Source organism: Lytechinus variegatus, chromosome 2, assembly GCF_018143015.1.
Source record: "Lytechinus variegatus isolate NC3 chromosome 2, Lvar_3.0, whole genome shotgun sequence".
NCBI classification, from domain to species: Eukaryota; Metazoa; Echinodermata; class Echinoidea; order Temnopleuroida; family Toxopneustidae; genus Lytechinus; species Lytechinus variegatus.
This window is the reverse complement of record NC_054741.1, coordinates 51,313,860-51,327,561: the sequence shown is the minus strand read 5'-3', so window position 1 is coordinate 51,327,561 and position 13,702 is coordinate 51,313,860. Positions and strand designations below refer to the sequence as shown.

General features: G+C 35.9%; 2 protein-coding genes across 2 annotated transcripts; one reads left to right on the top strand and one right to left on the bottom strand.

Annotated features, from left to right (window-relative positions):
- Positions 1 to 3,663: 3,663 nt before the first annotated feature.
- Positions 3,664 to 10,819, bottom strand: LOC121408308 (malonate--CoA ligase ACSF3, mitochondrial-like). Its single transcript, XM_041599723.1, has 6 exons — positions 10,732 to 10,819; positions 8,503 to 9,478; positions 7,803 to 7,957; positions 7,155 to 7,300; positions 6,473 to 6,691; positions 3,664 to 5,835 (listed from the first exon to the last, which is right to left on the bottom strand). The coding sequence occupies exons 2-6, from the start codon at positions 9,451 to 9,453 to the stop codon at positions 5,468 to 5,470; spliced, it is 1,839 nt and encodes a 612-aa protein (XP_041455657.1). The 5' UTR covers positions 9,454 to 9,478; positions 10,732 to 10,819; the 3' UTR covers positions 3,664 to 5,467.
- Positions 10,820 to 10,866: 47 nt separating this feature from the next.
- On the top strand, positions 10,867 to 12,630 carry LOC121408309 (triple QxxK/R motif-containing protein-like). The gene is made up of 3 exons (XM_041599724.1): positions 10,867 to 10,954; positions 11,641 to 11,792; positions 12,200 to 12,630. Exons 2-3 carry the CDS (start codon positions 11,643 to 11,645, stop codon positions 12,284 to 12,286), a joined length of 237 nt encoding a protein of 78 aa, XP_041455658.1. The 5' UTR covers positions 10,867 to 10,954; positions 11,641 to 11,642; the 3' UTR covers positions 12,287 to 12,630.
- Positions 12,631 to 13,702: the final 1,072 nt, after the last annotated feature.

The following is a 13,702-nucleotide window of genomic DNA, read 5'->3' as shown; positions in this document are numbered from 1 at the left end:
CGATTCCCAAGTGGTGCACTAGTGCCCTTTGGTAAGGCATTTATTTATGTGTAAGTGTTAAGTTTTATAGTCAATCTTGAATATCAGAATGAAAGTGATGAATGCACATCTAGATTCAATTACATTATTACATTGGTGTGTTTCATGTAAACAATATTACAGCACGTTATATATCCATTTGATGATCATGACTGAGTGGTGCTATTTTATAGCAGTATTCAAGAACAAATATGTATCATTTGTTGTATTACCTCAGTCTGAAATATATTAGGTTACTAAACTGATTAATTGAGCATTCCATTTTACTTTACCCTATTTTTAGTAGAGCAGCAGGGTATGTATAACAGGTAGTTTTTTTTACTGAATTGTTAATCATTTAATGACTAGATTATGTATGTGGATGTTATTTTTTTACAGATATTTTTGTAAGTTAGCTCAAAGCATTCATTTCAGAAATTATTGGATTAATATCTATTGCTTGAAGCATGACTCGTTTTCATATCACCTTGTTTCATGTACCTATGTACCCTTCATGTTTCTTTCCTAATAACAGAGACCCAGATAGTTTTTGTATTGTTGATTGAAATTGAATGGAAACAAAAAGTGAGACTTGTTACTCTATATACGGGAGATGTTCTTAAATAGATGGTAAAACCAGTTTTATATGGTTTAAAAGCACTGTTTGCAAGAGTTCTACTCTGGATAGGCTGGAAATATGTCAATATTTTCACCTTCTTTTGGAAGCATATTCATGTTATTAAAATTGATTTATGCTCCATGCAACACATGATTGTTCCATGAAACAGTCTGGTAAATATTGAATTGTTTGGAAATTTTTAAAACCAAGTATCCAATGAATTGATTTTTTGCCATTTGAAAAGGAATATTTGTTTCAAATCAAGTATAAACAAATGAATAGTTGGGATGCTGGCCAACTTTGTGCTCCCCTTCGTTTTTATAGGGCAATTTCATATATATTCAAGGTGTTTTTTTTACTACATTTTGTCTTTCACATGTCCAATATATTAAATTGTGTAGCAAAATTGCATAGCAACTTCTTTTTGTGTACATTTCCTTTTTGTTACTGATATGCTGGTAAAAGGTCAAGTCTACACCCAAAACCAGGTTAATCTGTGGAAAAAAAGAAGAAAATCATCAAGCACAACAAGTTTAATTTCACTAAAAACATATGACTGACATGTACTATATATGAATCTTGAAAAATCTTCATTTTTCTTGGCTGGTCCATGAACATGTGAAAGCACCATTTGTACTTCATTGTTATACCTCATCACATTTGCTCTTCGATGCCCATATGGCGAGTCGAAAACAGCGGTTTTGACATTTTTTTGTAATAGCAGTAAATAGCTACATATGCATGATTTGAAAAAATGAATAAAACAGCTGTTTTCGACTCGCTGTATTGAAATCAACTTGCTTTTGGGATGGTCCTAAATACCCCTTTCATAAACCCAATTACTATGAATTAGGCAGCTAATAGCAGCATAATTTGGTCGTAAAATTGGAGGAGGACAAGAGTTATCCGCATTACTCTGATGCTGCTATTATCCGCATAATAGCGGCATCGGGATAAGATTTTGAGTTTATGAACGCATTTCCAAATAATGCGGATAATTGCCATGGTGCGGTCACAAGGTCACCCTTTTCCAACACAACCGCATCGGAGGGGGCGTGTCCAGTTGTCATGGCGATTATCCGCCTTTTCAGGACGGGCGCTCGTAAAAATAATGCGGCTTATTTTCGGAGTTTACGAACGCAATTTTTATTGAATTATCCGCATTACTCTTAGGCGGCTAATTGGAGGATAGGTTTATGAAAAGGGTATTAGTAATAAAGATAAGTTCGAAATGAATTGTTCTGTATCCTCACCCGCACGATTAACTATGCTTCCTTTTGATATGCAGTAGTTCAGTTTCTATAATTTGTATTAAATAAATCTAGAGGTGCACCAGCAGAACTTAGCGCTCCCTTGTTTTCTAATTTAGTAGTGGTATAATCAACAGTGATCTCAATGTTGAAGACAATCATGGTGATGGTAGTGGTTGTAATGATGGGTATGAGTTCACGAGGGTGGCAGTATTGCTGATGGATGTTAAAGAGGAAGTTCACCCGGACAAAAAGTTTACTGTAAAAATAGCAGAAAATATTGCCAAAGGTTCTATATAAATCCATCAAAAAATCAAAAATTTATTAGACTTTTGTCATATGCAAGCAGCATTCCTATATAGCCAATGGTAAACAATCAATAAAAATGGTATTTTCTCAGAAAATTGAAAATGGTTTTTACTTTACCTCTTGTATATCAACATACATCATTTCATGCCCAATCATGAAAAGTAAATGAAAATATGTCATCAGGAACCATTGAAAAAAATGAAATTCATGCATTCTATATTACATAACATATAGGGAACCTGCTCGTTCAATAACTTTCCTAAAACATTCACCAATATTTTTTATTATATTTTCTGCCATTTTTACCTTTTCTTTGAATGGTGATGGTAGTGTTGATGATCATGTGCTCATAAGGATGATGGCATTGCTGATGATGTTGATGAGAGGGATGGTGGTGATTGTAGTGGTGGTGGTGGTAGATGTCTTCGTAGATGTCGATAACAATGATTGTAGTGGTAGTGGTGATTGTAGAGGTGGCATTGGCAACAGAAGCCAAAAATTTTAGGGGGGACCACCAAAATTTGTTTACCAGAAAAAAAAAAGGTTATCAACCCAAAATTTTAGGGGGACGCAGGAAACGAAATTGACAAGCCAAAAAAAAGGTTATCAACAAAAAATTTAGGGGGGACACTTACCCCCTGCTTCCGCCGCCTTTGAGAGGTGGTAGTTATGACAGTGGTGATGTTGATGAGAGTAATGATGGCAACATTTATTAGGAGACAGAAATAGCGATGTAAATGATTAGAGTGGGGGCAACCATGGACTTGGGTCCATGTGGCAATAATGGTCATTGTGTTGATTGTGCATTTGTGATGATGGAGACAATGACTATGATGATCATAATGATGACAGCATTTAGAGATGCAGATGATTTTGAAGGAGATGATAAATGGTTGCATTGACAAAGGGAATGATTTCCATGGTGCTGATCTAGTGATGGAGATGGAGGTACTGCAAAGGATAAGGAGATGGTGATAATAATAGCCAGCTTGTATACATATACTTTACAGTCGACCATCCAGAAGTTAGTCTCACTGAAACTGTAAAATATCTGACCTCCCCAAGTAAATTAACAAGATCGAACGCAAACAAATTTGCATCATGAATAAGTTGTGATTCTGATTCCAATCAGCTTGATGAATGGTTATAAATAATATCGGTGCAAATTCATGCACAAGTTGGATGTATTTCTTCATAATCATTCTACCAACATTGAATAACTTGATTCACATATTCATTGTGTTATGTACTGATTGATTGCAATTCTATTTCGATATGATGCTCATTTACCAGATACCATTCCCCACATTATCTTGGGCATACATGCAGGACTTGATGGGTTCAGTCCAAGCATAACTCGGTTCCTTCTCAATTTACAGTGATGTCTCATTTTTAAATTATCTGTTTGATACTATGTAAGTCATCACTTATTGCTAAAGAACAGAAAATGACACTGAACAGATAACATTTCTAATTAATGACATGTATTTAATACATAATAATAATATCCTGTTTTCACATCATGATCTCATAATTGCACATATTAACATCAAAGTACATCTTGGAAGACTACTCAAGAATTACAAAAATCGACAAAGCTTATAACAAGTAATTATTGAATTAAATTTGTTTTGACATACTTCATTTCAAGAAATGAATTTGTTGGCCCTAAAGTTTGCAATCATTTGTAAGTTTCCTCCAATACCAGGGTTAAGAGATTTCAGCTTTTAAGCTATTTCAGCTATATTTGCTTTTGATTTTCAGCTTAATTGAAGCTAATTTTAGCTTTCCTCTTTACAAAAAATATATGGGAGTCCGAGCTCTCTCAACTTAAGCTTTTTCAGCTCAATTTGTGATCACTTCCACCCTTGCAACAATGATTCTGATTGGCTAATAGTGGGCATGGTGAATGCCATGTGCATGAAACTGCAAATTTGATTGGCCCTGACAAGACTTTCAATTCTTTGAGACTATAATGGAGCACAGAGCTCGCTATCATGTCATAACGTGTTAAATCCATGTTTAACATGTTGAAAATGAAGCACGAGTTTGTATAAATGATGAAATTCCATACAATCCTCAAGTTCAACCAAGGAGATACTAAAAGAGTCAACTCCAATATCTATTGACTACTATCTTCCTGGCAATTCAACAAAACAGACAGAATTACTTGAATATTTTTTTATTACTGGTAATACTTTTGATTTGAAATCAAACCATACCAACACACACACATTTGTTTAGAAAATGCTTTTATACATGCAGCTGCAAAGTTTTCTTGATACAAAAATAGAAATATAAGGACGATAACACTAATCCAAACCACACTTCATATTACAGAGTCAAAGACTCTATTTTAAAGAGCTTGTATGGAAGACCCCCTCCCCCCCAAAAAATTTTTTTTTAATTTACCATTCCTCTAATTCAAACATCTGTAATAGTCACTAATAACTCAAACAATATGTGTGATGCTAAAGTGACAAATTTAGTATCAATTAATCAAACTCATCAAGCTATTTAATTTGAGTGGTATCTAAATATTTTTAAAGTCATTTAGGCATACCTTTCTTCCAAAAATGCAAATGTCTTCTTGCAATTTTCTACTTTTTTTGGAGGGGGTTACAATGTTTGAATAGATTTATTCTACATTTATCTTCAGAATTGATTTCATAGATGTTTATGGTACAGGTAGGATTTAAAATTAATGACATAAGCTTTACATTTGTTATTGAATGCTTTTAAGTGTAAGTATAAAGACCGTAAAGAAAATGGACAAAACTGGCATGTCATGTTTAAGGTGTCATGTTTTTTACACAACTGTGATCTCTTACTAAAGAGTTGAATTCAAAACTGATATGAAATATTTGCTTTATGATCTAAGGCTTCATTAGTACCAAATATACATTCCAGGGATTCTCTTAATTAGAAGATTTAAAAAAAAGTTATGGTCATTGCACGTCGTGCCTGTTATGCTCATAAGTGATATTCTCTACAACTGTTCAATGATTTTTTTTCACATTCATCGTTCACTTAATGAATGTTAAACGAGTCCAATAAACTTGGCGAGCACCATTTTTTAATAAGTAAATCGCAAAGCGTGATGTTCTGACATACAAAAATCTGTTTGAATATCATGTAATGCTTATATCACAATGTAATGGAGTAATTAAGTAGTTTACAAACCTATGGTTACCCAAGTCAACAGATTCTGGCAAGCCCAATCACCACTCCTTGAGGAATATACCAGAGATTTACCCCACTGAATTTCTTTTCATTCAATCCCAAATAATTGAGATACTAACTGCTTCTTATTAACCTTCCCCATTGCATTCCTCTGTATTTCTTCTACGATCTTCAACTCTGTAGGAATCTGATATGATGGCAGCTTATCCTTCCCCCAATTCCTAAGCTCTCCAAGACTTAACCTTTGACCTGCCTTTAACGTTACTATGGCAGTGACCCTCTGACCCCAAGTAATGTCTGGGAGACCTACCACAGCAACCTCGGCAATCATGGGATGGGAGAGGAGATGTCTTTCAACATCAAGGGCGCTGATCTTGTAGCCTCCGGACTTGATGATATCCACCGATGATCTTCCCAAGATCCTGAACACACCATCATCCAAGCATGCCGTGTCTCCTGTTTGAATCAGCAATATCAAACAATCATTCATTCATCAAATCATTGGGATTCCCATTTTATCTTTTTTCACTTACATTTACATGAAAAATTATCATATTCATCATGACAATAAAAATCAAAGAAGAATTCTAAGTCCAAGATAACTGTGTCAGTAGCATAATTAAAATGTGCATTGTACTGAAATCAAACTGTATTCAATACGTTAAAACCTTTCGAAAGCTTTGGTTAAGGGTCCAAATGTGATTTATTCTTTACTTGGGAAGCATCTATTATTCCAATTTTACAAAAGAATAGTAGCCATTAATTTTTTTTTCACTTCTTGATTCTTTGTGAAATTTTTAATTCTTTTTTTTTGGGGTGGTATGTAACACCGTCTCTCAGTTGTATCTTTCATTTCTATTTAAAAATTACACTTTGAACTGTATCTTAAAAATATAATAATTGGATATCAGAAAGTTTTTAATACAGAGATTATTATATCCTGAAAGTTTCAATGCTTTCGAAAAGTAATTTCATATAAAATGAAAAAAAAAATTTTAAAAAAAGTCCTTTCGACTAGGCACCCAAACAAAACTTGACATAGACTTTCAGAGCACACCTTGAGACAGCACTGATACAAGACAATCAAACTTACCAGTCATGAACCACCCATCGTCAGTAAAACTCTCCTTCGTAGCATCAGGTCTATTCCAATATTCTTTGAAAACAGCTGGGCCTTTGACCTGTAGGTCACCCGGTTGACCTTCGAACCCTGGCACGACCTCACTGTGAAAGCAGTTGCCCCAGGCAATGACTTGGTTGGTGGAGGACACGATTCGCACCTCAACGGTCGGGAAGGGATTCCCTACTGCACCTGATAGACACGCAATTACAAGGATTGTATTTAAATTGATCAAGACACATTTTTTAATTCAAGAAATAAAATGGAAAACTCGTTCAGACAACAATAAGTGCAGTGCATATGATTCACAACAGAATCCATTAAATTTCAGATCATTTTCACAATTCTAAAATCTTACCACACATCCCTTAGGGACATTATCATTAAAAAGATATCAAAGTCAGCTGAAACAGTTGTTTCCACAATTCTATCCCACAACTATAACATACATGTATGTTTATTTTTAAAGAAGGAAATGCAAGTTTAAAAAATGAATGATGAATATCTTTGCTTCTATGGAGATACACAATGGAAATCAATCAAAGAATAAACTCAATCTCTAATCCTAAACCTGCTTTTTCTCTCTTTTTCCAAATATTTCAACTCATCAAATCAATTGCAATCAATCAGCAAACTTCCTTGGAAGTGGGGCTACCTGGTTTTCTTTCTCCGATGAGTGGATTGGTAAGAGCCATACCAAGTTCCGTCATACCGTATCTTTCTAGTAATCGATGACCCGATACTTTCTCCCATTCATCCATAATAGGTTGAGGTAATGCAGCCGAACCAGACACCATCAATCTAAAAGAAAGTTGCAAGATATTAATAATTCTTTGAAAAATAAAATCATTTAATGCTGAGATAACATGATATCTATTGTTGTTCTAGCATTCCTGTAAATTGAAGAATTAACACTCAAAACATTTTGGATGTAGTGGAAATAGATTTGATGTATAATTAAAGCAACTTACCAAACTATAGACAGTGCAGGAAAAATAGATGAACCCCCTCCTTCCTAAATCCATTACTGTCTTCAACTGAGATTATTCACAAGCTGATAATGGTTATTCGAAAACTTGAAATCATTGAATAATTGAGACTGTGGTCTGTACAACCAACATTGTAATTGTCAAGACTACGTTTGGATATTTGCATATATTTTAAGGGAATGAGAGAGAGGGCATCTACTCTGGAAGTTCACAAGGACAGTTTGAAATTTACAGACTTTGGACTTTGATTTCCTCAGATTCATTATCTATTCAGATTATTCTTCCATTTATCATTTTTGGGAGGGGTAACTTACCTCATCTTTTCTTTCAATGTTGCTCTAATGAAAGCTTGAACCTTTGGCGTTGTGTACTTGAGTTGATAGAAATCTAGAAGCTTGACATAGACAGTAGGTACCGCCATAAAGACATTCACCCTAGGTGTATGGTCTTCAAGGAGCAATTGCCAAACCTGTCAAAGAAAAGCGAAACAAGAAAACATTGCTTGACTAGCGATAAACAATATATGTAGCTTTTTATATAATGCACATTTATTACAAATAGAGCATCAACACCAACAAGAATTAAAAAATTATCATCATTCTTATCAAATCTTGTAGAAAAAATAGTTGTCTTCTTTATGACAAGTGATCGAAACTGGTCACACCTTGAAAAATGACATTCTTAGAATATAATTTTATGCCATTTCCTATTCTTAAAAACATTGTTTTCTACTTTTTTTCCTTGTATTGCTTTTTCACAAGGTTTTAAAGATGTCAAAAAGTGGGATAATATTATTTTATGAGTACTGGAGAAATCCACCTCAAAGATAGAATACTCAACACAGCATTAATTAGTAAGTAAATGAAGAAACAAAATTTTAAAACACAGATCAAGGAAGGTCCTTCTAAAGTAGATCTCACACAAGCCAAATCTTTATCCAAGTCAAGGCTTCCGAGGACATTTGCAAGATCCTTCTCTTTTAAAAATTGTTTAGGAATTCTACATTATTGTTACCTTTTCTGCATCAAATTTGGGAAGCATGACACACGTAGCACCCGACCATAGAGGACACGCTAAACAATTAACCACACCATGAAAATGATGTAATGGTAAAACATGAAGAATAACATCACCGGACGTCCAATCCCACGCTGATATCATCATCTGAATCTGAGCTTGAAGAGCACCAAAGGTCATCAAGACACCCTTGGGTCGCCCTGTCGTACCACTCGTGTAGAGCAACATGGCGCCACGATTCTTCCAACGTATTTGCTTCCACTTCTCAGTTAGGCTATTCATTGGGATTAGATCCTCGGTGTGGTGATTGAACGTCATGATGGAAAGATTGTCCTCGATAGCATCTTCTCTTTGTAGGATTGGATCTTCTTGTACCCCGACCCGAGTTTCCATATCAACTCCATCACCCTGTTCTGGAGTATGGAAAGCCTGATTGTCTATTACCATGTAATTGATCATGTGTCTTTCAACGATAGGTATGATCTTCTGTGAGAATTCCTTGGTTGTTACCACCAGAGAGCTTTGCGAATCCTGGATGATGTACTCTAACTCCGACTCTGGATGTGACTTGCACAGAGGAACAGCCATCCCACCACTCATCCAAACACCCCATTGGGTAATCGTATACGACGCATCGTTAGGACACAGGAATGCTACTCTCTCACCGTTCAGAATGACCTTTGACCCTCGCCTTGATAGCACTTCATCTCTTTTTGTATTGGAGAGGATGTGCCTTGATAGAACCATACTCCAGCTTATGATATCTCTATAAGTGTATGTCTGATGAGTATCAACTAATGCTTTTCGATCTCCATACCCCTCTTTGATTGCTTGGATGAAAGGAGTCCTGGTTGATCTCCCTCCAGATGAGTATCTCTTTGGAAGCACTGGTCTCACGTGTGATATGATGTGTTTCCATGGTAACAGGATGCCTATATACATCCTCATGATTGGGGATCTTGCCTCTAGATGCCTGTAAAGAAAAGAGAATATGAAATAAAAATCCTAAAGTATGTAAACAATACACGAAATACAACTATTTGCGGCTACATTAGTGAAGATAGATCAATAGATTCTTATAAATCAAAGCACAATTAGAGTAATAAAATGAGCTTCATTATCATCACTAGTGTATTAACACCTCGAATTCACCTCAATCGTTTTATTTGCAGTCAAGACCTCTTCCTGCTATACTAGTGAGAAACACTGATACCCGAACCGAAGGGGTATTTATCAGCCGATAGTTCAACTAGTCTAGCCTCACAGACCCTTTAGTTTATTACTGACAAAATAAACCGATGTCTATACATGGATAATTACACGCACTCGATCCTGCTCGAAATTTGATGGAATAAAGCCATATTTTGGTTAGACCAAAAGCTTCGGTCTCTGTTATGTTGGTTGTTCAGATGAACTCCATTGGCTTCACCCACCAAATACAGAGACCAAAGTTCTAGCGCGATCTGTACAGGGGACTCAATGGCCATATGTTTATGTACTAAATTCTGATAAAACAGGGAGGTGAAGTTGTGCGACAGCCGAGGTAAGTCACTGTTTTTGTTCCTTTTAACTTGATTTTTCCCTGTTTTTTGGCAATTAATGCCAAGAGGGAATATTATTAATTTACATTTCGGTCGCGTTAATTTTCAAAAGTTTGATTCATTAAAGACAAAAATTGAACTTGAAGAGCCCCGACGGGGGAATTTAGCAATGTAAGTCCCCCTAATGGTGGCTGCACACTATAGCCGTCTATGTACGAGAATAAATTTAAAAAAATTTAAAAACTCCTCGAAACAGCTGTTAGTGTCTATATTTTTGGTATGTATTTCCACTCCCCCATCATACATGTCATACGGTAAATGTTAATGGCTAGATACTTTTATTATCCTGAATTCTGAACCTCCATGTTTTTGTTTTTCAATTTTAGTGGGGGGTACATATGAAACTCTTGCCAATTTTTTAAATGGCTGTTTGAAATCGATTGTCCGAATAGTTATTACACGAACTCCAAACACACCTCCAAACTGCGCCAGGATCGCGAAGCCGGAGCCGGAGGAAACACCGGCCCAGAGCCCGGGCCAATCTCGGGCGCGGCGATCCGCTCCGATTCCCTGAGCTTGAGGTGCAGCACAGACACAGTCAGTAGCATAAACTGACAAAGAACCCCGCAAAGAACATCATCATAATCAAAGTTCAAAATCTCTCAGATCGCACAGTATTACGTACCTGATTGCTCTAAGATCTAGAGACTAATATTTTACGAAACGATAAAAGATATCGGAGTAAATAAAACTGCTTTCACTTCATCATCACTCTTTCGGAGTTTGCAGACTTCGAAACACAAACAAAATTGATGCGGAAGGAGAATGCAATGATGACTGCAGGCTAGGGTGGACGTCTAGACAGTAGAATTGTCATATTTTCAAATTTCTGAGAAAAAAAATAAGGGGTATGTAATAGTTGACCGTATTCTTTGTATATATTGAGTAATTATACACGATTCTTAATTTTCTACGTGTAAATAATTAATGATTTAAAATATTGTGTTCATGCAGCAGACGACGGTTTCAATTATATTTGCTGTTTAAACCGTTGCCCCACTAACTCAATATCATGTAACGTTTTACTTGTTGCCACGTACACCATTAAATGATTAATTGCCGGGCTTAATTGACAAAAAATCATCATGATTGAGACACTTTGGGTCGTCTTGGGTGATTCAATGAATTTCGTCACACTTTTAATGATAATTTTCCCCTCTTCTTGATGGAATTTGGCAATGGCTAGATTAGTCCCCCCCCCCCCAAAAAAAGCTTCAGCCTTTTTGACTATTTGTAAATTGGTTGTTCTGCTGAACCATGTTAAATTGGCTCTACTCACCAATAGTCAATACATTGGCAGGGGATGATAGTAAAATGTCAGAAATCGTTAAATAAAACCCCAGAAATGATGGTTATTCCTGTTTAATCCCCCAGGTTTAATCCTAACTAATGTTAGACCAGACTGAATACCGGTAAATGTAGTATAACTATAGTATTAGTAAAAAAAAAAATAGGTCAAGGACCAAGATTTTCTTTCATGTACCAGCATGCATAACATGTGTTTGTTAAATATACTTTCACATTTCTCCAGCAGGGATGGGGAAGAAAGATGCATCTCAAAGAGCACACCTGTCTGTTGATCAGTACAGGAAGAGTATTGGGAAACAGGAACAGAAGAGAACAAAGAAAGATGTCAAAAGAATGAAAAATGAGGCACAGATCAGGAAAGGAGGATTTGGATTTCAGGTATACAAAAAAGAACTTGTTAATACATCTAGTCTTTTATTACACATGAGTACTTAGCATATATTACAATATTAGGAAAGTCTCATTTTAGACGGAAAAGATTATTCCATGTACAGAAGACACGTGTACAGTCAATGATAGTCTGATACTAGTCAATATGACGTACTGTACTACCAATAAGTATTTTTTTAAAATAAACCATAACCGTGGAAGTGAAGGAGAGGAAGAAAAAAAGAAGGTGGGGTAAGGGGAAGAGAAGAATGTATAACCAAAATAAGATAATTGTTAGATATTAAAAGAAATTATCTTTACCTAGCATGTTTTTATGACATAAGATATCACCGTATACTAGCTCTATGATATCACTGTTCAAAAGAAAGTCCGACCTTTTCTTTTTTCATTTCCAGGAGTCTCTTCTCGTGATTTTGTCATTACTAGCAGCAGTGATGTTGATCTACGCCCTCTTCTATTTCCAAATCACACCCAAGGATTGACATAAGCTGTACATTTTCAGCACAACTTCCATATTGACTTGATATTTCGTACTATGATCTCAAACTCAAGATTGGTGTGCGGATCTCACTTTCAAACTTGATGTCGTTTGAATATGGAGGATTGATTTCCAGAGCAGTGAAGGGAACATTAGCTGGAAGAATTTGCAAGAAGTGTTGATAGATTTTCATTCTTCAGTTTGGCACAACTTACTACCATTCCAATGAACATGATAAAGAGTCTTCATAGTCGTGCATAAACAACAAAATGACCTGGTGGGTGTTTCATAAAGCTGTTTGTAACTTAAGAGTGACTTTAAGAATGACTGGTGATCCTTTCTTACCCACTAAATAATCATCAACATTTAATGGTGATCATCATTTACCACAAGAAAGGATCACCAGCTGTTCTTAAAGTCGCTCTTATTTTAACGAACAGCTTTATGAAATGGGCCCCAGGGAAGGAAATTATCATTGTAAGCAGTAGTATGGAAATAGATTGTAGATGATTGTAGACTAGAGAAAAATGTACCACTGGCGGATCCAGGGGGGGCACAGCCAGCCCATGCCCCCTTTTGAGAAGCAAAATTAATTTTGTAATGTAAAAATGCCATTAAAACAGAGGTGTGCTCCTTTTGAAAGTGAAGACCTTTTTTTTATTTTGCTTGTCAAATTTTTCCTCTGAAAAATGTCCCCCCCCCCCCGTTAGAAAATCCTGGATCCGCTTGTGGAATGTACAATAGAGGATCATAACTGTGGTACATGGTTTGGTGTTCCTTGGGATTAAAATGGTGAGTTCTCGAAGTTTATCATCCTTGATGCAGAGTCTTCTGATTGGGGGGAAATCGGCTTGAACAAGGGGGAGAAAACTGTGCCAAGGGAATTGATTGCACATGTTTTGCCAGTTTGTGAAATTTAAAGCTAACATCAATGAAGACTTGAGAACAGTATAAAACAGCTACTACCATAATGAAAAAAAAAATTATTATTCATGGTGGATTGGTTCTGATTCTTGTCTTGTAATGAGAAAGACATGAAATGCCTTTTGTCAAGGTGTCAATCTACACCTAATTGCCGCTCTTCATCCAGGTGATAAATGGGTGCCTGTTGGATGCAAAAAAGCCATGCTGATGGCCGAACCATTGGAATGACTTGACTGCTCATTGTTAGAACAATGTGCATACAACTTACAAGGGTAATAATAAATCTGTCAGGTACCTAAGCTCTTCAATGACATTCCAGTGTAATGGTGTAATATTATCATGCCTAAAAATTTTATCAAATAGTGGTCAAGGCCTCCTTTTTTGGTCAAGGGGCACAAATGCACTTGAAAGATCTCCAGTATAAAGTTTAAAGTGAAAACTCGACATAAAATGCCTGGCGCAGATTTCATACCGTATATCTCATTAAAAGCAGAAT

What these genes read in the sequence shown, in the direction of transcription:
- LOC121408309 (XM_041599724.1), top strand. Translation starts at nt 11,643, where the DNA reads ATGGGGAAGAAAGATGCATCTCAAAGAGCACACCTGTCTGTTGATCAG. An exon ending in AAGGAGGATTTGGATTTCAG is followed by an intron (nt 11,793 to 12,199) that starts GTATACAAAAAA and finishes TTTCATTTCCAG; the next exon opens with GAGTCTCTTCTCGTGATTTT.
- LOC121408308 (XM_041599723.1), bottom strand. Translation starts at nt 9,453, where the DNA reads ATGAGGATGTATATAGGCATCCTGTTACCATGGAAACACATCATATCA. An exon ending in CATCGGAGAAAGAAAACCAG is followed by an intron (nt 6,692 to 7,154) that starts GTAGCCCCACTT and finishes CGTGTCTATCAG; the next exon opens with GTGCAGTAGGGAATCCCTTC. An exon ending in CGATGGGTGGTTCATGACTG is followed by an intron (nt 5,836 to 6,472) that starts GTAAGTTTGATT and finishes TGATTCAAACAG; the next exon opens with GAGACACGGCATGCTTGGAT.